The sequence below is a fragment of the Serinus canaria genome, chromosome 8, assembly GCF_022539315.1.
Source record: "Serinus canaria isolate serCan28SL12 chromosome 8, serCan2020, whole genome shotgun sequence".
Classification (NCBI taxonomy): Eukaryota; Metazoa; Chordata; class Aves; order Passeriformes; family Fringillidae; genus Serinus; species Serinus canaria.
In genome coordinates, this window is record NC_066322.1 from 3,268,438 (window position 1) to 3,292,784 (window position 24,347).

General features: G+C 39.3%; 1 protein-coding gene across 1 annotated transcript; it reads right to left on the reverse strand.

Annotated features, from left to right (window-relative positions):
* Positions 1-321: 321 nt before the first annotated feature.
* Positions 322-24,255, reverse strand: HOOK1 (hook microtubule tethering protein 1). The gene is made up of 22 exons (XM_009088771.4): positions 24,120-24,255; positions 19,874-19,959; positions 18,228-18,300; positions 17,871-17,921; positions 16,773-16,905; positions 16,065-16,132; positions 14,794-14,856; positions 14,121-14,204; positions 11,375-11,541; positions 10,638-10,778; positions 9,337-9,538; positions 8,372-8,482; positions 7,990-8,077; positions 7,854-7,905; positions 7,302-7,442; positions 6,646-6,733; positions 6,282-6,316; positions 5,681-5,763; positions 5,165-5,265; positions 4,727-4,828; positions 3,999-4,067; positions 322-3,820 (listed from the first exon to the last, which is right to left on the reverse strand). Exons 1-22 carry the CDS (start codon positions 24,168-24,170, stop codon positions 3,662-3,664), a joined length of 2,148 nt encoding a protein of 715 aa, XP_009087019.1. The 5' UTR covers positions 24,171-24,255; the 3' UTR covers positions 322-3,661.
* Between the last annotated feature and the right edge of the window lie 92 nt (positions 24,256-24,347).

Here is a 24,347-nt window from a genome sequence, read left to right on the forward strand (position 1 = left end):
ACCTCAGCAGCAATAATTACTGAGGTCACTCCACTGCCCATCTGCAGAGGGGTTTTATCTTTCACTTCACAAGGCCCTTTGCCAAGCTCTCAGCCTGTGGGCTGAGCAGAGGGAACCAGCTTTGGGTGGGAGGGATGAACTGGAAACAGCAGAGGAGAGCAGCACAACTCATCACATCCACACCCTCATTGTAATACCTGTCCTGAACAGGGTGTTTGAGGTGGTGTAAATGTACCAAGAAATAGAACCAGGTTGTGCAATGCCCAGAAACACCAGCTAGGGAGCATTAGATACATGGCTTGGAATAAAGACACCAAAGAATTAATTTTAAAAATCTTTATGTGAATATAAAAGGATTTTTTCCAAAGAAAAAAATAAAACAAAAAGTTTAAAAATTAGTGCAATTTTTTGAGTTCTATGCAACACAGTGTTTACATTTGTTTTAAACAGAAGATGTAGACACCGATACACTGAAAACCTTAACTTAGGGGAAGAGGAAAAAGAAACAAGTAAAAAAATTGTTGTACTAGACACTACCAACTCCTAAACAATTGTTTTCATTTCCTAATTTCTAAACTATTTATGGCTACCTAAATAGAACATCAGTATTGCTTATATTACTTATTTCCAAGTAAGTGTATATCATAGAAAATAGAATACCCATATATATATATTTTTAATGAACAAAAAAATCAGGTGAAAATTTATTTTCAGTGAACGTTTCTTAAACCACTATATAAGTCTATTGCAAAATAATCTTCTCAAAACTGCTGCCTGACCCATCTTGAGTAAAAGAACCTACTAGTCCATATTTTGTATTATTGCTATAAAACACTTCTCCTCCATAGTAATTAATCTTATATAAAAATAATTAATAAATGATATGTCAATCAGAACATATTTTTTTGTTTCTTTGGATCTACATTACCCGTTTTTTACTGGAAACTGGCTAAATTCCTAATAATGCCATTTAACTTCAGCAGGATTCAGTGGTTTCACCTCATATTTTTTCACCTCATATGAACTGTGCTGGTACAAATTCACCTTTCAGGAGAGCCAAGGGGTCTCTCTGTTCCTCCTGCCTCAGCCATGGTGCACCAAAGGACATGGAGTGACAGGGCTCTGCTGCTGCATGCTGGACACAGCTCAGCTGTAACACAGCAGAGTTTTTAGCAGCTTTTTGGTTTGACATGGGTGAAGCAAACATTAAAATGATCCTGACCTAATGGTCCTTCCTGCACAGGCAGATGAGCTGAAGTGAATACAACACCATGGCTTATAATCCAGTATTTATTTCCACACATCAGTTCCTCATTCACAGGACAGAACCCAGGTTGAACTACTTGTATAAAAGCTGTTTTAAACAGGTTCTCAGTCCCAAAGAAACCCTAGAGTGATATTCACAGGCTTCACTCTTAACAGTTTGGAAAAGCCCCAAATAAACAACATTTCATCCAATACCTGAAAACCAGATTCATTTTGGCAACCCCAACATGATTACTGGGGACAACTGTGCCCTGAAAAAGGCTTCTAATTAAATGATAGGGAGGTTCTTAATTATTTTTTGGTCCCAGGGTCTGCAGTTTTGAGAAGTGTAAGTCAAAGACATTGCTCCAAGTTTGTCACTATTCAGCACCTGACAGACTACTGACACAGCTCCACTACTGGGAGGAGTACAACAAATCAAGCCTACCAACTACATGAGTATTTGAAGGACATCCATGAAAGTTTCCATGCTGCAATGAACAAGGCTTAAGAGACCCACTCAACACCATCAGAAACAGCTCCACGTTTCACTAGAACACACCAAATACCAGACTTTAGGAATGGAAGCATCTTGCTAAGCCTTAATCTCCTGATCCACTGCTCAACCACCACCTCCCTCCCACCCACAGCACTGGCAAATTAAATATGCAACTGTACCTTAACAACACCAGCTCCACTAACACCACTGCAGCAATGAAAGACCTCAAAACCCACGAGGTAGTCCAAAGAAGCAGAGTCCTGAAGAACACCACAGACAACTCTCCAACAGCCATGTGTCTGGCTCATGCCACACTGAGCACAAGCCTGGCTTTTAAACAATGCTTTCTGAAGGAGGAAATCTGTTGAATGCCTATTCATACATACAGCACTGGAAAACAACCACCACAACTAAGAAGCAACCCTAAGTAAGTTGTAGCAAAAATGAATGCTTGTCTTTTCTCTGGCATGACATGCAATACCCAATTAAAGACTTCAAATGTTGGGGAAGGAAGAAATCAAAGGACAAGCTATAGTGAGGGGCAGGCAAAATGACACACTATCCAAATGTCACAATTCAAAACTTTAAAATTCTGTATAGCTGAACCCTGTTCTCAAATCAAAGATGGCCTTAATGGTAAGACAGGTGTGTTTTCATTCTCACAGTCAGCTGAATTTTATATTAGATGGTGGTCGGGTATAGCACCCTCCAATACTTAAATTAAATGTATTCATTTCATTTTAAGGGCTGCTGCAATTTTATTTTATTTAACTATTGGTATAACGAACCTTTCCTAGACCATTTGCAAAGAACAGACATTAACAGGTTTCCTAAAATTACAATTAAAAACAAGAGTGAGACATTTGGGAAATAACGTCACAAGTTTTGTGAAAAACAGCAACTTCCTGCACACAGATTTCAGGTAAAAACTCCCATTTAATCTTCAATCAAACAGTTTATGCACTTTGCTCCCTGCCAACAAACAACCTCTGCTGCCAGTACCTGCCAAAGCCATCTCTCACTCCTCTGCCTAGCACAGTTAGTTCAGAATAGCCAAGTGAAACTATATTTAAAAAAGAGGAAATGCCATTTCCATGCACAGGCTTGTATAAATAAATTGAAATAAATGGGGCTCCTTCCCACCTAATCCCCGTTCTGCAGATAAATGCAGTATACCAATATGCCAGACTTTTAAAATATAGCCCAGACTTTTGAGTTAGTATAGTAACTTTTTTCTTACCCAGGAAAAGACAAGCTTTTTTGGCTTAAATGAATTCAACATCTTAAAGACAGGTTTTCCTCAGTGCATACATGCACCAACTTAAGCTTTGCTTATTTTTTTTTTTAATAAACTGAGAAATTCTGCTTCTCATAAAACAAATCCTGTCTTCTGTTACATACAACTAGTATCACACCTTTATTTTCTTCTTCTATAAATGCAAGTACTTTGCTGTTTTTAAAATTGTACTTACTATTCTAAAAAAGACTTTTTTTAAAAGATGTTACCAATCTTTTAGATCTGTTTTCAGAAGAGCCCAGCAAAAACGCCCAATATTGCCAGTTTCCTGAAGTACACCTTTGCATAACATCTTCCCATTATAAAAGTCAACTTTCTAGCCCGAACCCACTTAAATAAAGTTTTAAATATATAGTGCCAAATTTCATATTTACAATATAATCTGAAGGCAAATAGAAATCTTTTAAGTTGTGCTTGTACATGCTGCAGTTATTAAATCTACTTGGAAAACTACATGCTACCTTCTGGCTGATCACCTTAATCCCTTTCTGACAGGATCTGATGTTGCCATTTGCAGCTGCCCAGCATTCTAACCTCCTCTCTCATCAAGTAGGTAAAGTGGAAAGGTATAAAACATTTAAGGACACTTTAGCATGTGAGTCTTCTTCATGTCCTCGTGTTTAATCAGATGTTGCACCTGGTACTTTAACAGTGAGGTTCCTCCTGGTGTTGGTGACGTGACGCTGCTGCGCCAGGAAGGAGCGGCCGGGCCCGGCCGCGCAGCTGCCACTGCTGCCCACCAGCCTGGCTTCCATGCCCAGCTTCTGCAGACTCAGGCTCTGCAAGAGTTAAACAACAACTTCAACAACAGCAAAAACAGAAGAAAAAAAATTACCCATTCTGCTCATGCTTTCTTAGTATGCACACAGAATTTTTTCTGCTGCATTTCTTAGGTTAACTAAGATTTAACTGGCATGTGTAGCAAAAGATGTTTCAAAAAGTGAATTTTTAACCCACCTTGTTGTACCATGCAGTTACAATCAGCTTTTCCTCATAGTCACGTAGCTTGGCCATTTTGTATTCATTCTGCAAGGACACAAATCTCAGTAAAACCACAAATTGTATCTGCATAAACTTGCTGCAGTCCACTGAGTGAAATAAACAAAGGCAGCAGAAATGCTTCAATACACCAAATAACTACAAAGAAGTATAAACAAAGATACTTCCATGAAAAACTGAGAGATAAATATCAGCCTGCTTTAAGAAGAGGCTAAACTACACAAGTTGCAGTTAGAAACAAATGGAACTTGGAAATGCACTCTGAGGGATTGTGTGGGGAAATGCACAAGAGGTCTGCTGTGTATCAGAAAATCTATAAATAATTTAGTAATTTTTCACCTGAAAAGACTGTCCCTCCAGTGACTGGCTAATTGCTATTATATAATTCTCTTGTACTCATACATAAAAGAAATGTGAGGCCACAGCATTTACATTCAGACCCATCAGCCTACTGAATCATGCTGAGGATGATTCTCAGGCAACTATTCCAAACAGTCCCATCAATAGTGCTGTGAAACACAATGCATTTCCCCAGTTTTTTCTGATGTTTGGACTACTGTCAACAATCCTTTAAGAATTTCAGCCAGGCAGATTTTACTGAATCACTAGGAAACAACATCTTGAATGCCTAGTATCAGAAAGAGATTATATTAGAAGCTATTTTTAAATACATGCAAAACTTTTACCTCTAGTGCTTCAATTCTTTTGTCTTTTTCCAGTATCTGTTTTCTGAGCAACATAATTTCTGCTGATGCTGGATTTAGCTTGGGGTCTAAAGTTTTTATCACCTGGGCAAGGCAAAACAAGAGCATTACAAGTCAGTTTGATTCTCAACAGCTCTGCATTTCATCTGCTCAAAGGAGGAATGTGAGAACAGGCTGGGCACTGGTCAGGCTGTTACACTTTACAACAGAGATCAAAGGGTACAAAGGAATCCTTACTGCACCTCATGCTCAGCCCAAACCCTATTTATTCTCTCAGACTTAAGTGACTGCAGTTGAACAATCTGACTAAAAATGCAACTTGCAGCTACTGCTTTTAATTGGGAGGTGGGAACACACACACTCAATCCGTTTAACAATTTATGAGGGAGGAATGCATATGCTCAGAAACATGCCACTCACATTCCTTGCTTTTTCAAGGTACATTTTATATCTTTCTTCCATTGCTTTCATATCCTCATCTTTTTTCCTTAAAGCTGCTTCCAGCTCTCCAATCTTCTGGGCTGTTTACAGAAATTACCAACAAAGACAAACAAAATAAAAACCGACATGGTACTTTCAGGGCTTCTGTGTTCTTTTGATGTCAGCATCCCTCAAATAGAGAGCAATGTAGAAGCTAGAAGTTTAAGTTTAGAAGGTTTAAGTTCTTATTTTTGTTCCAGCTGTCCCACCTGACCCTGGAATCCCATTTTGCAGAGCAATGTTCAACAAACCTCACGCCCCCAGGACCCTCTCCCCGCCCCCCACCACACACAAAACCCCTCCAGACCCCCCAGTACAGATTCAAAGCTAAGCTGCAGCAGAAAGCCTCATCCAGACAAATATCCCATAATCCACTGGTTATGGGAATCATTTCAGAAGAAACTTAACACAGTCTTATTAAAAAATACCCCAAAAAACCTCCACAAAACAACTCACGGTTCTGACTGTCATCAGGCTGGAGCTCTGCAAGATCAGCCTCTTTCTTCTGTAACTCATCATGAACCTCATTCAACTTTTCCCTGGAAATGAAAAGGTAGGCTACGGATTAAGCTCCCAAATAATTTCAGGTTTAACAGCTGGAAGCTTAAACTTCATGACAGAAGTATTTAAATAAGTATTTTAAGCTCTAGCAATTCTTCAGGGTTTGAATAGAAATATTAATATCATAAAAGTTGTGACTTCTGAGTTGATCCTCCTTTAGTTAAAACTAGGAAAATGGACAATTAAGCCCTTCCAGTATCATCTTAGGTGAAAGGACTGGAAATATTTCAGAGGAACAGAATACACTCTGAGTGATGGTTTTAGCAGTCTGTTGTAGAATCAGAACAGTTAAAATGCTGGTGGTGATGAAGAGACAGTGAAGTGGTACTGGTACTACAAGATCATCATAGTCAGAGTAAACAAAACTATGACACCAATATTTAACTCTATGCATAATTCTCAAATCAGTGGCTTAGACATCCCTACCAAGATTTAAGCAGTTCCTGTGCTCTATTGAGTATAAATAAGCTATTGTGGATGTATGTGCCTTACTTACATGTGTGCTGCCAGTTTCTGCTTCAGGTTGCTGGACTGTGAAAAGAGAGAGTTAAAATTCAATTGTATTTCAGTATTCTATACCATGCAATGTTCAAGGGCTCTTACATATCAGCCAAGAATACTTAGCACAACTAAATAAGCCAAAGCAAATAAATCCACTGAATGATAAAAGCAGGGACTTTAAAAGTAAAGTAGAGGGGTTACAGTTCCATAGAAGGAATCATATAAAACATGAGCTTTTCAACTGAACAGCAGTTGATATGGAGGTATTTCTCAGATACATTAAAAAATAAGATGCTAAACAAAGGACTTGATGCTAAACTGGAGGACTTCAAACAAAACTGGCAAAATGTTTCACTTACTCCTTCAGTCTTGGATCCCTGCTCCTGTAAAGTCTTTTGCAGATCTTCAATCTGCTGCTGTAATCCTCCAATACGCTCTTCATTGAGCCTTTTAGGAAGAAAACTCAGTTATTGCCCATCTAAATAAATAGTTCACAGACAGATTTTTCTGTTTCATTAGTTTTTCATAGGGTCTACCCAGCACAACTTAAGCCACAAATAAACTGATTTCAAATGCTTTTAGTTTGACTGGAACTTCTGCAGAAACAAACATGGAGCTTTACTGAACATTTTATAATGAAATTCCTATAGTCATTTTAAGTTTTGAAAAAACGTAACTATTAAAGATTTTCCTATTTTAGTAAAACTTTTTAGCATTCATTAATAGAAAATTCATGGTCTAACACTCTGAAGTTCTAGAAATAGAGCTCACGCCCATTCTTGGTGTACCAAGAATAATTCAGATTGAAGAAGAGTGTCCTGTAAGCAACACTTCCTTCAGGGTATGGTACACACAGATCTACCACACTGAAACCACTTTCCTTTATCCTTGCTTCATAATCCTTCATTTATGGTGAAAGAAAAGATTCCTACGCTACAGATGCAAGGCACAAGTCACCCTAAAAATTCCAGAGATCACTTTTTGTTGTATTGTAAGATGTAGTTTCCCCCATCACCTTTTCTCAGTTTCCAGCTCGTTCACTGTCCGGTGCTTCTGCTCCAGCTCTTCCTGGAGCTCAGCAATCCGTTCATTTTCTGATCCCTCCTGTTTCAGCAGCAGCATCTTATTTTCATGCTGCAGCCGAATAAACATTTCTCTAAAGCAAGAACAACACAAAAAGTCACTGTTAATTAAGAAGGAGACTAAGAGGAAGAAGTAATAGTTCTGTTCACTCCCCCAACATTAAAGTGAGCCAAGCAAGTTAAACTTAATGATGTAATTGGGGTAACAATGCAATTTGTTTTTAAAAGGTAACTTAAAATATTTGAAAACTTCAAGGTATATGAGCAAAGTTTTAAATTGTCACTCCAAACCCAGATTTATACACAGCAATCTGATATGGTTTAAAGAAAAAAGTAAAGTAATTTTAGTATGGGGAAATAATTATTAGCACCTAGAGCAAGGAGTGGGATAAAGAATCACATTGATGAAAATACTGAACTTTCACAGAGACATTATCATGCCCCACCTATGAACACCCCAACCAACCTCAGCCTGTGGGTCTCACCTATATTCCACTGGCAGAATTTCAGCAGCAAGATTCTCATGGCTTTTTTCACCTGAAATCACATGAGGGGTTTAATGTAGCACACTTAAAGAAACCTCTAATCCAAATAAAAGAGTCTCTGAAGATAAAGCAGTACCTGTTTGACTCAGGTGATCCTGCTGCATCTGTGCACACCGGAGCTCCTCATTTGTCTCTCTTAATGCATCACACTGCACTATTAGTCTCTAACAAGACACATTTGAGATGGAATTAGGTCAGGCTGCACCACTTTTAAGACCAAACATCATTAATCAGAAGTGACAGTGACTCATGCAAATTTTAGGCCGGTCTTGATGATCTTGGAGATCCTTCCCAACCTTCAGGATTTGATGATTATATATATTTTTTTTTTATGTGAATGCACACACAGAGGACACTAAACTTCATTTTTATGGTGACACTACTTCCAGGAAGGTTCTCCTCAAGCAGAGGATCTGAGAGAGATTTAGGTGCTCAAAAAAACTCGTAAAGAGACTTACCTCTTTTTCTTTCATCAAAGCTTCATATTTTTCTTCAAGTCGCTTCATTTCAAATGCCAGCTTATCAGCTCTTTTGGATTCTTCAGACAGTTTGTTATGAAGCTCCTGGACCTTTTCATAAAAGCACTATTTAGCACAGGAATGCTGCAAGATGCTACTTTAAAAAGCTACATTAAAACAGTCCTTCCTGTCCAATTCAGCCAAAATAAAACAGCTGGTTCCTCAAGCTTAAGGAAGCAGAGAGGGGATGGGGACCTCTGTGTTTTGGGGGGGGTTATATTGATTTTTTGGTTGGTTGGTTTTGGATTTTTTTTTTTTATTTAACTCTTTCTTAATTTCCACTGAAATTAAATTAAAACTTTTAATTTTTATGAAGAATGGTAAGAATATGAGAACATAAGAATGTAGTGACAGGACAAGGGGAATGGGATCAAATTGAGAGAGAACAGGTTTAGATCAGGTATTAGGAAAAAATTCTTTACTGTGAGCGCAGTGAGACCCTGGCACAGATTTCAAAGAGTGTGGGTGTCCCATCCCTGGAAGTGTTCAAGCTCAGGTTGGATGGGGCTTGGAGCAATCTGGGACAGTGGAAGATGCCCCTGACCACAGCAGTGAAATGAGATCATCTTCAAGGTCCCCTTCAAAGCAAAACCATTCTATAATTCCATACAAATTATCTCAGTAACAGCTCAACAACCTCTCCCAGGAACACAAATTACCTCAGTCAGAGTAAAGAAGAAAAGCCTTCAGGCTATGGACACTCACATCAGTTGAGAGGGCAACTACAGTTAAGCTTGCAAGTTTAACAAACAGGGAAAAGCCCACAAGGGAACTGCCAGGTATGAACAACATAGAAATTCCAGAAATTCACAACTCAGAAATTCCAGAAGGACAATGAGGGGTTTTCAAGGTGTTCCCAGCTACCTGGGGAAAAAGGAACCTTTCAAACACAAGTGCAGCACTACCTGTTTCTTGTAGGTTTCCAGCTGGGCTCGTGCTGCGTTGGCTTTCCTGAGCTCATCCTCCAGACTGACGGTGTTGTGCATGTACATCATGTTGGTCTCCTGCAGGGACTTGACCTGCCTGCGGAAATCGTTCAGGTCCTGCAGCTTCTTTCGATACACTTCCACTGTTGACTCCAGCTTGCTTGCCTTGTCTGCAGTAGCCCTTGAGGTACCAACAGCAACCAGAAGGAAAGGTTACAAAACCCAAACTCTGCTGACACACACCATTTTCAAAGAGAGATGTGACATGCTTAGCAGCAGTTACGTTTCACCGCTTTATTTTTAAATGTGTAATCGACACGAACTTGCTTGTAAAAACTGAAATCAGCCAGCCTTCAAGTGAGACTGACAGTCACATGCCAAAAATATGAGCAAGGGTTAGTGGGTCAAATATCCCTGAGGAATTCTGTGGCACCACAACATCCTGTGCTAGACAGTCACCTCAAAATACTGGTACCCGGTATGTTCTCACTGGGGGATTATTCAGAATTAGAACATAACTGCTCTGTGAGAATGATCACTGGCAGATACACTGAGAACTGTCAGCTGATCATTAAAAAAATCTACATGGTAAGAAAACATTGGGACCATATTTTTAAAATTAATTTTAATATCTGTGTTTATTATCTGCATTCATATCTCGCCAGAAGCTGGTACAAGAAAATAATGGAAAAAATCTACAACTAGGATTTGTTTCAGATGTTATTTAAGAACCACTAAGTTAAACACCTGAAACCACTTTTCTTTCCATGTTTTATTAATATTATTTTATTAATAGCATATCTGCTTTCACAATACAATTTATTTTTGTATATTTCTTGGGTGGTCTGGTATTTAATACAGTTTACACAAGCTGGAATGTTACGTTGAATTCTCATGAAAGTTACTGTGTGTTTCATCTTCATTTTGTTAATGATCTCATTAACCTAAATCTGGCCTAGAATGCTGACACCAGAAGTTAGGTTAAAATTCTAGCTGTATATATACTATTCTACATGAGAACTTCCACTTTCTGTCCCATATGAAGAAGTTTAAGTTCTGTAGTCATTAATTCTGCTTCACAGACAAATTCCATGTGTCATTCTTGCCAAACAATAGAGCCTTTCCCTGAAAGCCTGCACTTCACCTCTGCTTAGCCAAAGAGCTCATTCAGGTAAGATCTGCAGAAATAACACCTCAAAAAAATCTTGTTACATATAAATCCTTGGATTTAGCCATTAAATCCTAATGTGTGTGTGTGTGGAGCTCTCTCTGCTACATACCTAAGAATGTCATTTTCATCTTTTAAGGCTCTCGATTCTTCTGCCAGAGAGGTCAGTTCATTGTTTCTATGTTGCAGCTCAATCAATTGCTTTTCTAGGTCTTCACAATGGACACGATACTCATCTTTTGCAGCTTCAAGCCTACCAGATCAAAACCAGTACTTTTGTTAGGAACTCATCACTATTGCACAGTTTCATTTAGTACTAGAATTACTAAAAAGAAACAAGATAAAAGGAAAACTACTGATTTAAGTAGCTGGGAAAATGTTACAATAAAAATGGAACATTTTTTGTCTACCTGTTAAAGCATAATGCATTGCACATTGCAAATTTATCACATCAGTATCAAGGAATCACATGAAAAGTGATTTTGTTTCCCAATATGGATCACAGAGAGAGACTAAAGAAATCAGTTCAGCTGAGAGACATGGTGGTGTTGGGGGGTTTAGCTTTTGATTTGTTGATACACAAGTCAGCACTCATTTTTTTACCTTCCATCACATTCTTCCCTTTTTCTAAGTATTAGAGGGCAATTCCAATTACAAGGTGATATATTTTACAACAAGTAACAGATCCTTTTTCTTTTTAAATGTAAGGACTGCCTTTAAAATATGCTTATACAGCACTAGACAGCTTTTAATGCAAAAGAAATGGAGATGGAAAAGCCCCAAAGAGTACCAGAAATTTTCAGAGTTCATTAGACAAGTGAGAGATTTTGGGGGAAAATAATTTCATACCTGAAGTTTTCTTCTTGCAATTGGTCCAGCTGCAACTGTGCACTAAAATACTTTTTTGCAACCATGGTATTGGGATCATCAAGAGAGTCGTCTAATTGCTCTAGTCTGTCATTCATAATCTCATTTTCTGACATCAAGCTGTTTTTCTCATCCTGGAGGGCAGCCACCTAGCACAGATAAAACAGCATGAACACTATAAGACCTGTCCAAAGATCTGAAGCAAGACAGCAATACATTACCAAATTAGTTTATGAAAAAGGCTGAGCATTTAGAAGTTTTAGAATGTAGTTTACAGAGCACACTTGAGCATACAGATGCTTTAGTGTATGACGGTTATGAAGCACTAAAGGAAAAGTCCCTCTAAATAAAAAGACGAATTTCTGTAACTGAAACCACGGTAAAAAGGCAGACAAAGTGATATGGAGAGAAACTGCTACTTCCATTAAAAACACCCTGGACGCCGTACAAAAAACTCTTGAGTGCTGCTGCAACAAGTGTCCATCTTGCCTGTAGTTGACAACCAGAAGCAGCAGGGCATGGCCAGCAGCCCAGGCTGCCGTGCTCAGCGGGGATGGCTGCGGGAAGCGGGGTCGGCCGAAGCGCACACGCACGGACAGCCTGGCCAGCCTCGGGGGAGCATGCAACCCTGGCAGCACACACACGGCTACCCGGTGTCACAGCTAAGCACAGGGGCTACAGCACTTCACTGACAGCAGCCAGCCTCACAGCCACAAGGATTAAGAGGATAGAACCTTTAAAGTTTGTCTAGTGAAAGGTGCTGTGTTAATTTTAACGTCCTGTCGAACGTAAGAGCACGCAGCATGTGTTAGTCGACTGCATTGAAACAGGGACAATATGCTTTTTGGGTTATGTTTTCCTGAATTATAAAGTAAACCTACCTTTCTTATACTCTTGGAAAATATCAAGGAAGACTGAGACCTTACAAGTGAATTTATTAAGAATTAGTTTAAATGAGAAGCGTCAAGTCAATATTATGGCTTCAAATAAATAAAACAAAACATATCATGATGACATTATTAAACAGATATAATCTACAGTATGCAATATTAAGAAACAATTTGTGATCATAATTTAAAAATCTATCAGGCAAACATGTAAAAGTCAGAGAGTAATTCATCTGCCCCTTCATGAGGTGCTGGCTTTCTAGGTTCACTCCTTTTTATGCACCAGATGTCATTTACTATTTACATGCACACAAACACCTGTGAGTAGGGAGCACATCTGAGCCTTGCTCAGCCTCCTGTTCAAGGGTCAGCCACTCCTTAAGCATGCACAACATTCGGACTTTCACAATAATCCTGAAACATCACGCATCTCAGACTTAAAAAAACCCTAAAGATCATAGTATGATACACAACTCAGAACAAGTTTTACATCTTTTCTCAGTTGCTTTCTGGTAGCCTTCTCTTCTTTTTTAATTATTTCAATGTAGCAGAAGTGGTGTCACAGTCAACAGAAATTATGAAGAGAGGTTTTAAAGACACATCACAGTATTACAGAGCTGTGCTGCCATTAACTCATCTGTTTATATTCAGTGCCTTTCCCCTGAACACCTTTCACCTGTCCCATGCCATGTTATGAGCAGCTGGCTCTGTATCACCTATGATTAATTAATAGAGAAGTCTGGAAGAAAAGCCAGCGAGAACAAGAGAACACCTGGGACTTCTCCAGCAGATTCTTCTCACAAGCATTTTTACATCTCTGCTTTTAATAGGAAGCCTTACTACTACCTCCAGAAAAAAAGAAAATTAAATATCAACTCAGTTATAGCAGTAGCTTCCTGGGCATGGCAAGTAGCTCTGAGATGCTTTAGACACAAGTATTCTGCTTTTACAGTTGACATTGTCAGCAAGAAATGTAAAACTGGCCTCTGCTTTTGTGGTTATTCATTTCCAGAGGCTCTCACAGCCAGTACAGCCCTCTGGCTCTTACAAGAAGATGCCACCCCAATATTCTCCTTGTGCACAGCCAAATCTGACATGAATTGCCTTCTCAGATAAAACTCTTTCTATTCTCAGATTATAGTGCCATAAGAGAGGGGCTAATAAGTGATTTTTTCTTTAAAGTTTTGATTGAAATGCAAATTTCTATTTATTGTTATGAAGTCATCTTTCCTTTCTCTCAAGAGTGACTTGATTAACTGCTATACCCATTAAAAACAAAAATAGGCCCATTATTAGTGTTGTTTGAAAATGTCAGCAAGGATCTATTAGTTTTCATTATTTTTATCCTGAAATCTCCTCCATGTTGCAATTATGTATGAGAAAAAGTCAGCAAGTTTTAGATAAATTACAAATTTTTGTCCTTCATCAACTCCTATTGAAACAGCATGATTTTCCTATGATTAAATCTAATTACTGTTTATGACATAAAATGGATTTTTTGGACAGAGTACAAAAGACTAGAGGACTAAGAATGAAAAGGGCAATTTTTAAGATCCATGATAAGGTTGTTTTAACATTACCTGCTACTACTGGTAAACATTAACCTGAGACAAAGAACCTTTGAGATAAGCTGGCACAGGACCTCAGCTTACACTTCCATCAGAAAACTCTTTCCAGTAATTGCATTTTGGAGCACAGAAAAATTGCTTTTCCCCTAAAAGCAGCTACAAATTCTCACAAAAATTTAAACCATGCAAAATGCACTTTGCCCTGAAAAATTTCTGCATCTTAATAGCAGCACCACTACATATTAAAGAAACAAACAACTGACTGTTTCTTACCTGCAAATCCAGCTCTTGACATCTTTGTGCCAATTCCTCTTTTTCTGCTCGTGCTTCCTGAAGGTCTTCCAAGGCTTTCTTAAGCTTTCAAAAATAAGGCAGTCAATCACTATGGCCCATAATCAAAGTACTCAGTTACAGCTTCTAAAATGCCTCAATTGCTTACACCCATTGTTTAAGTTGACTGTTGGGTGCACACATTGACACACAAACCTATAAATACTCTGCTAGATCAGGATCTCTGCTCATTTCACCTGCTTGATTATCACACTTAGAAAGTAAATTATTGAAACACAACCACTTAAGCTAAAGGCATAACAAAACACAGGAACGCTGTCACCATTTTTATAGGCCTTTAAAGAAAAGTTCATTTTATGGGCAACACCTTGTAGTGTTCAGGTTATCAGGAATTTTCACAACCCCTTAAAAATAACCCAAAGTACTCAGCCTGACAAGGCTGATGGTGCACCCCTACCCCTCCCTGCAATGTAGGTTTGCACTGATCAGTTTCACCCCATGCAGTCACTGTGGGTTTTTAAAGAAACTATAGAATAACACTTAAATTTCCAGTAAATTAGCACTGAAAACCAGCATTTCTTCATTTAAGGGATGGCCAGATACCAACTTACAGTTCAGGCTTGATCTACAATAGCAACACAGATCAGGCAATTACCTGCTGTTCCACTTCACTTGATGCATCACAAGGGGAAGCACTTGTTAGCTCTTTGCTCATGAGCTACAGAGAGGCCACAGGAAAAAGGGTTAAATTAGAGGTTATAGATCTGTAAGTTCACTGACTACTGAGTACCAGCTGTATTTTTCATTGTGTTATTGCATCCCTTCAAAAACAGATTAATAATGCTCCTCCTCGTCTCACAGCTGGTAAAAGATTAAAACAAACCTACAGTAAGGAGATTTTTTACCTCCCTCCTCTCAAAATTAATCAAGTTTGCAGTAACATTGTATTGGATGAATGTGTGATGTGATGAAGGTATTGCCACCCCTAGTCAGTCAAACTGGAATGAATCAGAAGACAGGATTTCACTCCATTGATTTAACAATTTTCACATTTCTTTGTGTCCCATTAATTGCCACTAAACAAACAATGAGAACATTACTTATCAGATACAAAGATGTACAGTGTGTTTACCAACAATTAAAAGGTTTTAATCCTCTCTCAGAAATTACTGAATCATTTCTAGACCTTCTTCTAGAAAGTTTACTTAGTCAGAAGACAACAAACACAAGCTTTATGGATTTATTTCTACCAACAGGACAAGTACAGCTTTAAAGACTATACAGACAATTTAAATCTAAGTTATAAAGCTTATTACCAACTCCACTGTTACCTTAATGAAGGTGCAATTACACACCACCTTCTCTTCACAATCAGTGTTTAGTTTTTGCCTCTCTCCACACTCTGCTTCACACTCCTGAAGCTCTCAAAAGCCAGTGACTGCAGAGCTAAGCTGTGAGCTGGATCACTAAGATGATCCAACCAAGAACAAATTAAGACAGGAGGAGGAGCACACCATGACAAAAATAGAAGAGATGCAGCTGCAAGCTTCTAAGTCAGAGGCTGGAATGGTCTGTCAGAACAATGCAACCTCACAAACACAATCAGCTTATCTCTGGGACCAAGACTACAGCATCGGAGACAATTTCAGAATCTAACTTCAGTATAATCAGTAATTGGCAACTGTATACGTTTCTTGTGTGGAACAAGAAAATCTTAAGCATTTGTTTTATGTTTGGGTACCATGAGTCTAAAACCAAAACCTTCTGGCTGGGGTTTAAGGTCTCTTGGCCCCAAACCTCCCAAATAATTTAGGAAAGTACTTATACTCCTCCCTGACCTTTGCTTGGATGAAAAATTCACAAAGGCCAACAAAAAAGTATTTGGACTTCTCGGCTGACAGCATCAGGCTATGAACTGTTACCTACCTCTTGAATGGCTGTCATGACAACGTGCTGAACAGACTCTTCAAGGGTCATGATATTCTGTATGTGTTCTGTAAAAAAGGATTTGTAGTGACTCATGACAAGGGTCATCTCAATGGTTTGTGTAAAATGATGAAATGATTGCTGAAAGATCCAGAAAAATCTATTATCCATAAAGCTCCCTCAAAACAAGGAGTGGTGTCTATAAAGAGGAGTACCATCAACCACCATCATTATTTTCCAGTAATATGGCAGATAAGCACAAAAGATTATAAACTCTTTAACTGGACAAATCTATACTCAGCCTAAGGAGAGATGCCATCAGAGCATGGATTAGTTCTGGTAATGAGAGAGAAAACAACCAATTCAGTCTTGAGCCTCTGCAGGCAGAGAAGCAGTTTCTAATTTAAGGACTTAATTTAAGCTTGCTATATTTGCATTTGAATAGGTCTGGGTACATATTTTAACAATATGAATAAACCATACACATTTTCGACTCTATTTTTAAACCTACTCTGAACAAAGTTTTGAGTTTTATTCACAGACATTTCCCAGGGAATTTCTGCTTTTAAGTGAACTCCAGCTTCAGAACAAGTATTCAGCAAATTAACAATGTTGACAGATAAGAAAGAGAAGTTTCTACATCTTTTCCACCTTAACTATCACCTGAGGCAGTCTGCTGTTTGCTGAGCAGGATAAGGTAGTGCCTACCTTGTTTCTTCTCACAGTTGACTGCACAACCCAAAATAAGCTGCAGGAGCCTGCCCAGTTCAGTGGGATCCGAGTTCTCAGATATCTGGGTCAAGTCTGGAATAAGCTCTTCTGCAATCTGCTGACCCAGGAACTGGAAAAAAATTTAATATTATGAGAAAAAGGAGACTCCCATTTTCGTACAACATGAAAATCTGTTATCATGTAGAAAATCTGGGCTCAATGAGGCAGACAGAGAAAATGCCCTAGAAGTTTATTATATCGTTTAGTTAACTGAGCACTTCTACAGGAAAAAGTGACAATAGTAAAAGTTATTGGGGCAGTACTCATATATGAGAGAATTCATTTCTTTTACTGACCTAATTAAAAAATATAACACTTCCACATGGGAGTTGCTTCCAAATCCTTCAAAAAGCTTCTCATAACCTTAAAGAAGTTCTGCTTCTGGGCCTGCCAGAGATCCTCAGAACTGGCAGCATGTCAGGAACTGGCTCTTGGAGTCACAGCTCAGCCCAGCAAGACCAGGAAGCCACAACAAGATCTGGCAAGTTTTTCTAAACCATACCCATTACATAACTGTAATCTCATCAATACAAAATTCAGCAATTTTTTTTAAACTCAAAATACAGCAGCCTTTTATGGCTGCTGTACTCATCCCTGCATGAGATAACAAATTAATACTGTCCAGGAGGATTCCTACCTCAGCTCCCAGCTTCCAACTGAATATCATAAAACCTACACTGGGGTTGCTGAGTCTGTTCTGTTGTGTACAAAAGGATTAAAACTTCTCTAGACAAGAGCAAACATAAACACACACACTAAAGTCAACAGGATTCTGCAGCTCAGTCCTTTCAGCATCCACCTGGGCAGAGAAATGGTTCCCAGTTCGTACTCCAAGAGCCTTATCTAAAACACACCTGCTCAAAATAATTTCATATTCACTCAGACCTCCCACTTAACAGATAATTATCATACATCTGCTGCCTAAAAGGTCCTCAAAACAAATTACAGCTTTTTTTCTACTTGGCTAAGTCAAGGAGAGCAATAATCATCATGTTTAATGAGGAGAACAACAACAGTAAATTGTATTTTCCATACCTCATGATAGTAGTCCATAATTCCTTGAAGTATCTTCTTCAAATTACTGGACTAGTTGTTGTACATGAAAGACAAGGTTATAATTTTATTTAAAATTTTGCTTATTAAATTAAATAATAATTTCTAATAAAATGGCTACAAGACAGCTCTATGAGGCGACATAGGAAGAGAAATATCACAGCAGAAAATCCCCATTCAACAATGCTGGAAGGCACTTAAACTATCAACAGACAGTTCAAACTCATTTAAAATATTCTTAAAAAGCTTGAGCTTAATTCTGTAGGTTTTGGACTGCCAGATCTCAGGACAGGCACAGCATCCAACCCCACAAATTTTGTTATCTTCAGTTTAAAATACCTTTATTCTCCAGTTGTCACCAACATCTTCTTTGATGCGACTGAGCCAAGATGCATCAAACCAGGCAACATCTCTGAAACAAAATGAAATGATTAATCAATGAACAAGGATTTAAATAAATAAGACAGCAAATTCCCAGCTTAAATCATCTGATGCTGAACTCCAGTGCCTAACAAGGCATGAATTCCTGAAGACTACAAGGTAAACTTATATCACAGGAGATTTCCATGTTGGCTGGCTGCATTAAGGCACATTCCAGGGCTGGGAGGATTTCTCTGTGTGCCTGAGCCAGCTATGGATGGAGCACAAGGATGTGGAGGCCTTCATCATGCTGAATTTTTATACCTGATAAAGTAACCATAATGACGTAAAGAAACGTATTTTTTTGACTAGTGCTGACATACCTACTCCTGTAGGCTGGACTAACTAGCATTCACTCCAATTTGTCAAAGGCACGTACTAAGAAAACGTTATTTTTTTAAAATTCTTAAAATTTAAATTAGTAAAATTATTTAAACTACTGGCTTTTTGTACATTTTGTATGTCTCTGGCTCCCCTGGGCAGAAGGGGATTCAGTTTGCCAGCATAAACAAGGACAAATTGCTGAGGGAGGGATTACACACACTCAGCTGCCAAGCAGCACAATCACAGCATATTTAACAATATTTAACTTTGACAGTGCACTGTTTATTCACTGCTCTCAAAGCACCTAAGAAAGGACAATCATTATCCCCACTTGCACAAAAACCAACTTGGTATCAAGAAGTTCGCCCACAGCATGTGGCTGCCTAATACCCCAAATCCATGGGGAGCAACTCTCAGCAATCAATTTTTGCCATGTCCAGAAAAAGGGTGAGCGTTGTCTTTAAAAAGTACATTTAAAATCTTTACAAACAGACAGGAGGGTTTCATTTTTTTGGGGGGTGGGGGGGGGTGGATTGTGATGGTGTAGAAGTAATTTCTTAGTAATTACAAAATAATACTTTGAACCTGAGCTGGTAATGCAGACTTCTCTTCAATTACCTGGGCCAACAACAACAATAAAATTGCAGTGATGACTTGTAGTATTTCAAAACAAGACTTGCATTACAACATTCTATGCAAATTTCAAAACCAGTGTATCACCCAGACTACCAATCTTCATCAGACCAACAGAAAGCTGATCAAAAGTAAAATAATTCCTAACTATTAACTGCAATTGAAGTTTCACAGTTCTTGTCTTCCACGTGAATAGTAAGTTGTCATTTAAAACCTAGAACCTAAAATTAATTGAGCAACCTCAGGAAGAAAAGAACACAAAGCTATGCCTTTGGAATCTTTAGTTGCTCATTCCAAAATGGAATGTATTGCCTGAAGCATGGAAATAATGCTGATGGGAAAAGTGAAGACGATAATGTCATCCTTGTCCAATTATCCCCAATTATGAATTTAATACTGCAGTATTTGTACATCTCATCATCTTTTCCATCACATCATTAATCAACTATGATATCATCCCCAAAAAAGCAATACAAAGGCATGACCCTATCTTCTGTTATAAACTGTTCACTCTGAATTTCTGCCTACTTTAAAAGCAACTATGTCTGTCAAACACAAAAACCTCAGGCAATTGAATCCCTCTTCTTCCAGCTGAAGAATCAACTTACATTTGGTGAAGCACCTGAGCCATGGCAACCCCGTTAGTCAAGTCCTGGACATCTCTGCAGGGTGCAGCTGTATTGAATGTCTGTAGCTAAAACAGGGAAAAACACTGGGGTTTAGTTCAGCAGACAATAAATTAGCTGCTATCTTCCTTCTCCCCTTTCAGGGACAAGCACTTAGCAAGATGTCTTTCTTGAAATCTTTTTTGAACCACACAGACTTTAAGCCAGCCCAATTTTCTCAACACTTGTGACTGTTATGACTGGTAGCTTAAAAAGTTGGTAGGAACACCCACACTCTGTTTTTTCATCCTAGGCCTTCTCTTGTAAAGCAGATTATGAAAAGATAACTTGGGAGACTAAAGTCATACTTATCCAGCCTTTGAATTATGTTACAGTGCTCAGTTCTGGACATAACTACCTAAACAAAAAACAGCATCAGAATAAAGTGTGAAAGTTGATAGGGAAAAAAAAAATCCAGTCTTTTACTACAAGAATTTAGTAACAGAAATAGGATAGGATTACCTCAATGTTGAAATGTTTCTCTGTTTTAAATACTGTGGGATGTTTTTCAAACTATCCCCAAGTTTACAGATAATATTTTGACAGAATTAGCTGCATATTTAGAATTGTAATATTTTATTCTTCCAAAGATAATCAACTCAGCACTAATCATTCTAGATGAGAGAGCCATTTCCATACACAGGTCAGTTCATCATAGTTACTCAGGAAAATAAGAGCTTCTTTACCACAATAAACAAAACAAAGTTTATTATTACTACTACTACTAAAAGATAGAATAAAAGGGTGCAAGTATGAATCCTTATAAACCCTGTCCATTGCAGAAACTGACTTAAACTCTTTGCACTTACAATGTCCTAAATTACCTGTCCCTCTGCAAGAGGGCTTTCCCAAACATCCTGTGCAACACAAGCTTCTTCAGAACTCCTGGTAAAGAATGTCCTTGTGTTTGGGAAAGGGAGCTACTGGGGCCAGAGTGATGGAAAAGCAGTTTTCAGCTGAGAGAATCTGAGGCAGTTTTTGTCCACTCTGTGTTTATAAAGAGTGACCATAATTCTGAATCCTTGTTTGCTTCCTCCAAGAAGAGTCCAATCAAGCCAAGAGAAAAATAGGCAGAGCAAGAGGATTTTTTAAAATTTAAAAAGTGGGTTTAAATCCTGACTTACAGGAAGTGAGAAGTCAGTAATCCCTCATAGGTTACATAAAAGATTAAGTGGAACACCACAGCCCAAAGCTGCTATGCCGGACAGCACTGGCTTCTATTACACAGCAGCCTCAGCACAAGCACGGGCATGCAAGTTTACATTCCAGGCTGGGCTTCCCAAATCCAGAGTTTTATGGCACATTGTTGTGATGCTGCCATCTGGTTATACCCCTTATAAAGCAAGGAAATTGCTATGCACAGGTACAACCCTTTCACCTGAGCCTGCTAGAGCAGATAAACAAGGCCTCAGAAAACCCTGACATGCCACACTGCTTTATGCATGATCTCCCAGAATAGAAACAGCTAATTAAAATTAAGTAAAAAGCAGAACTGACAGTGTAGGTTTCTCTATGTATTTAAAAGTCACATAGAGATCTAGAAATAATAAGAGAGTAGAAGTATTAATTATGGGTTCTCCAAACCTCATGTCAGCCCAATCATTTCATCAAAATGAATTTTTACTGTTCTTGCAAAACTAATATAAGTGGCAGGCAGGGGAGGAGGCTGGAAAGAGAAGCCACAGACTTAAGGACTGTAGCAGTGCTCTTTCTTCCCTCATTTTTTCACTTTTACTAAATATAGCTCCAAGGATATGCTGCTACTCACACTGAAAACCGTTTTGTGAACTCCACCCCAAACGCCCTCTGCCACTTGCTGCTACAGCAGAAGTTCTTCTCTCAGACACAGAGCTGTAATGCTCCCAATATACAGCTGAAAAGTTAATTTTGTAGCTCTACCACCAAACATTTGCAGATGAAACATGAGTGTAGAGAGTGCCCAGCAGAAATCAGCCCATCCACCTGGAAAGGTGTGCCCTCAGCCTCCCCTGACAAGGAGGGGTTGAGTTTCTCCATTTCACACCCAGATTACACACACAAGGGACAGAGGTTTTACAGAGTAATCAAAGAGATTTTAAAATAAAAATAAACATTCCCATGCTGCAACCAATTATATTAATAGACTAAGTCAGCCACTGGACAGAATGAACATCACCAGTGGTGTCAGTGCCAAGCAGTGCATTTGTAGTGGAAAATGTTTCCAATTGAAGATGTAGCCATACATCCAGCCCCGGGTTTAGAGGCTAAGGCACTACAGCACTGAAAAACATCTAATTAGCTTTTCCTCTACACAGAGGAAAAATATCTAACTTAGAAAATTGTTTCTGCTGGAGCTTGTGAGTTCCACTGTACCAGATATTACCTAAGTCAATTTTTCATGGATACTCATAAACATTACTGCTGTAATTCACTTTAGCTGCTTTATGTTTTTCCTGTAAAATCCCCAGAACTTTAAATTCAATGACACCTGGGCTGCAGAAACAACAGGTAACATTTTTATTTGAATCTTCTCTTTCTTCTCTGGACGCAGCATGTTTTCTAATATTGCATTTGGTAAGATAAAAATAGAAAAGTGCCAGATCTGGCAGCAAAATACAGGGAATCATAAACATCTGTTTGCTATATTAATGAGTAAATAAACTGAAAAACCATTAGAAGCAGAGAGTTACAGAACTTTTCTCTCCAAACACAGAGCACTCCATCTCCCTCTCCTCACACCACTTTTCTCCTTATTATTCACACTCAAGTTCAAATTGTGAAGGGATGTTTCAAACACATTCAAGTGTTAAGAATCAGTTTCTAAGTTGCAAACTAGGCCTGAGAAATAGGGTGCTAAATCTAAAAACATGCATCTGCTGAGTGCTGTATGGAAAACCCGAACACAGGGCTGGGTCTTCCTTTACACTGACACAACTGCTCAGTTTAAAGACAGTTAAGGTTCCATTAAGATTCACGATGTAATTCCAGCTATTGCACGGTGAGCACACAAAAAAATGACAATTAGAACAGAAATATTTAAAGTAGGAATCGTGAAAAATAAAAGAATTCAGCACTGCTGACAGGATTTTTGTGGAAAAATAAATGCAGTGATTTTTTTTGTGATTGAATCACGATGGAGTTATTCTCACCTGACTACTGAGGGGAAAATAGAAAGTTAAAGAGCCCAAAAAAAGAGAAAGATTAAAAAACAAAAGATACCTAACATAAGACCACCAAAATTCTAGACAGCAAAACCTTGGGAGAATACAGTGTCACGAAAAGGAAAATTGAAGGAGGAAAGAGAAAGGAAGAAATTGTTTATCAGTGATTTTTTACAGACTTTAACTCATCAACACTTCTGTACTGCCATGCAGAAATCAAGAACACCTACGTAGGCTGCTGTTCCTGTTACTTTTACCAGTTTCATTCCTGGATTTCTAGAATGCCTCTAAAACACTCCCTTCTCTCCATGATTTACACTTCACAGACACACAACTCCTGCTATTTCTAGAGAAACCCTTCACACAGGTCACATTGTGACCTTCCCTGCCAAGATTTCATGCAGAAGTTCTATTTCATAGAGCTCCCTGCCACCAAAACTACTGCACCTGCAAAACCAGAACTACAGACAAGGTCACAGAAGAAGCTTGGAGAGAAAGATAAAGAGGAAGCAAGAGTAATTGATGAATTTAACAAATATGTTTGTACTCAATGACCTTAAAAGTCTTTTCCGACCTAAATAATTCCGCAGTTCCAAACAGGTGCTTCTGGCACAGGTACATCACACACCCAGGTGTGGCGTGCCTGACTAATAAACGCTTTAACCAGCCGGTATGAAATACTCTGAGGTTTCTACGCCTGTCAATTCAAATTAACCGCATTTATTTATTAATAGTGTTAATTGCCGAGCAGTTTCCACACTGAAGCCACCGCTGGAGAGCCGCACTTGGGCCCACGGGATATTCCGACCACGACATCAACACCTCGAGGGTGCCGCGGGAAGCTTTTGAGGGCTGTGAGCAGCGCGTCCCAGGCAGCGCCGCTGCCGTGGCCATGCCCGACCCACCCGCAGCTCCTGCTCCGCGGGCGGGGACGGAAGGAGGGGTGGCCGGAGGGACGGGGGGTGGATGGAGGGAAAAGCCCCCGCCGCTGGCGCCTCCTCGCTGCCCTCGAGGGTCCCCAGAGGCGGCAGAACCCCCGCGCCACTCACCCAGAGGATGAGACTGTCGCAGAGCAGCGGGTCCGCCGGCTTCGCCTCCATGGCGGCGGCGGCGGCAGCTGCCGCGTCCCCCCCCGCCCTCAGGCCGCCCCCGCTCTGGCGGCTTCGGCCGCGGCTCCGCTCCGCCCGCGCGTCCCCGCGGGGGCGGGACCACCGCCAGCGCCGACCATTCAACGCCCGCCCCTGCCCTCAGAGGCCAGGAGTGACAGCGCATCTGAC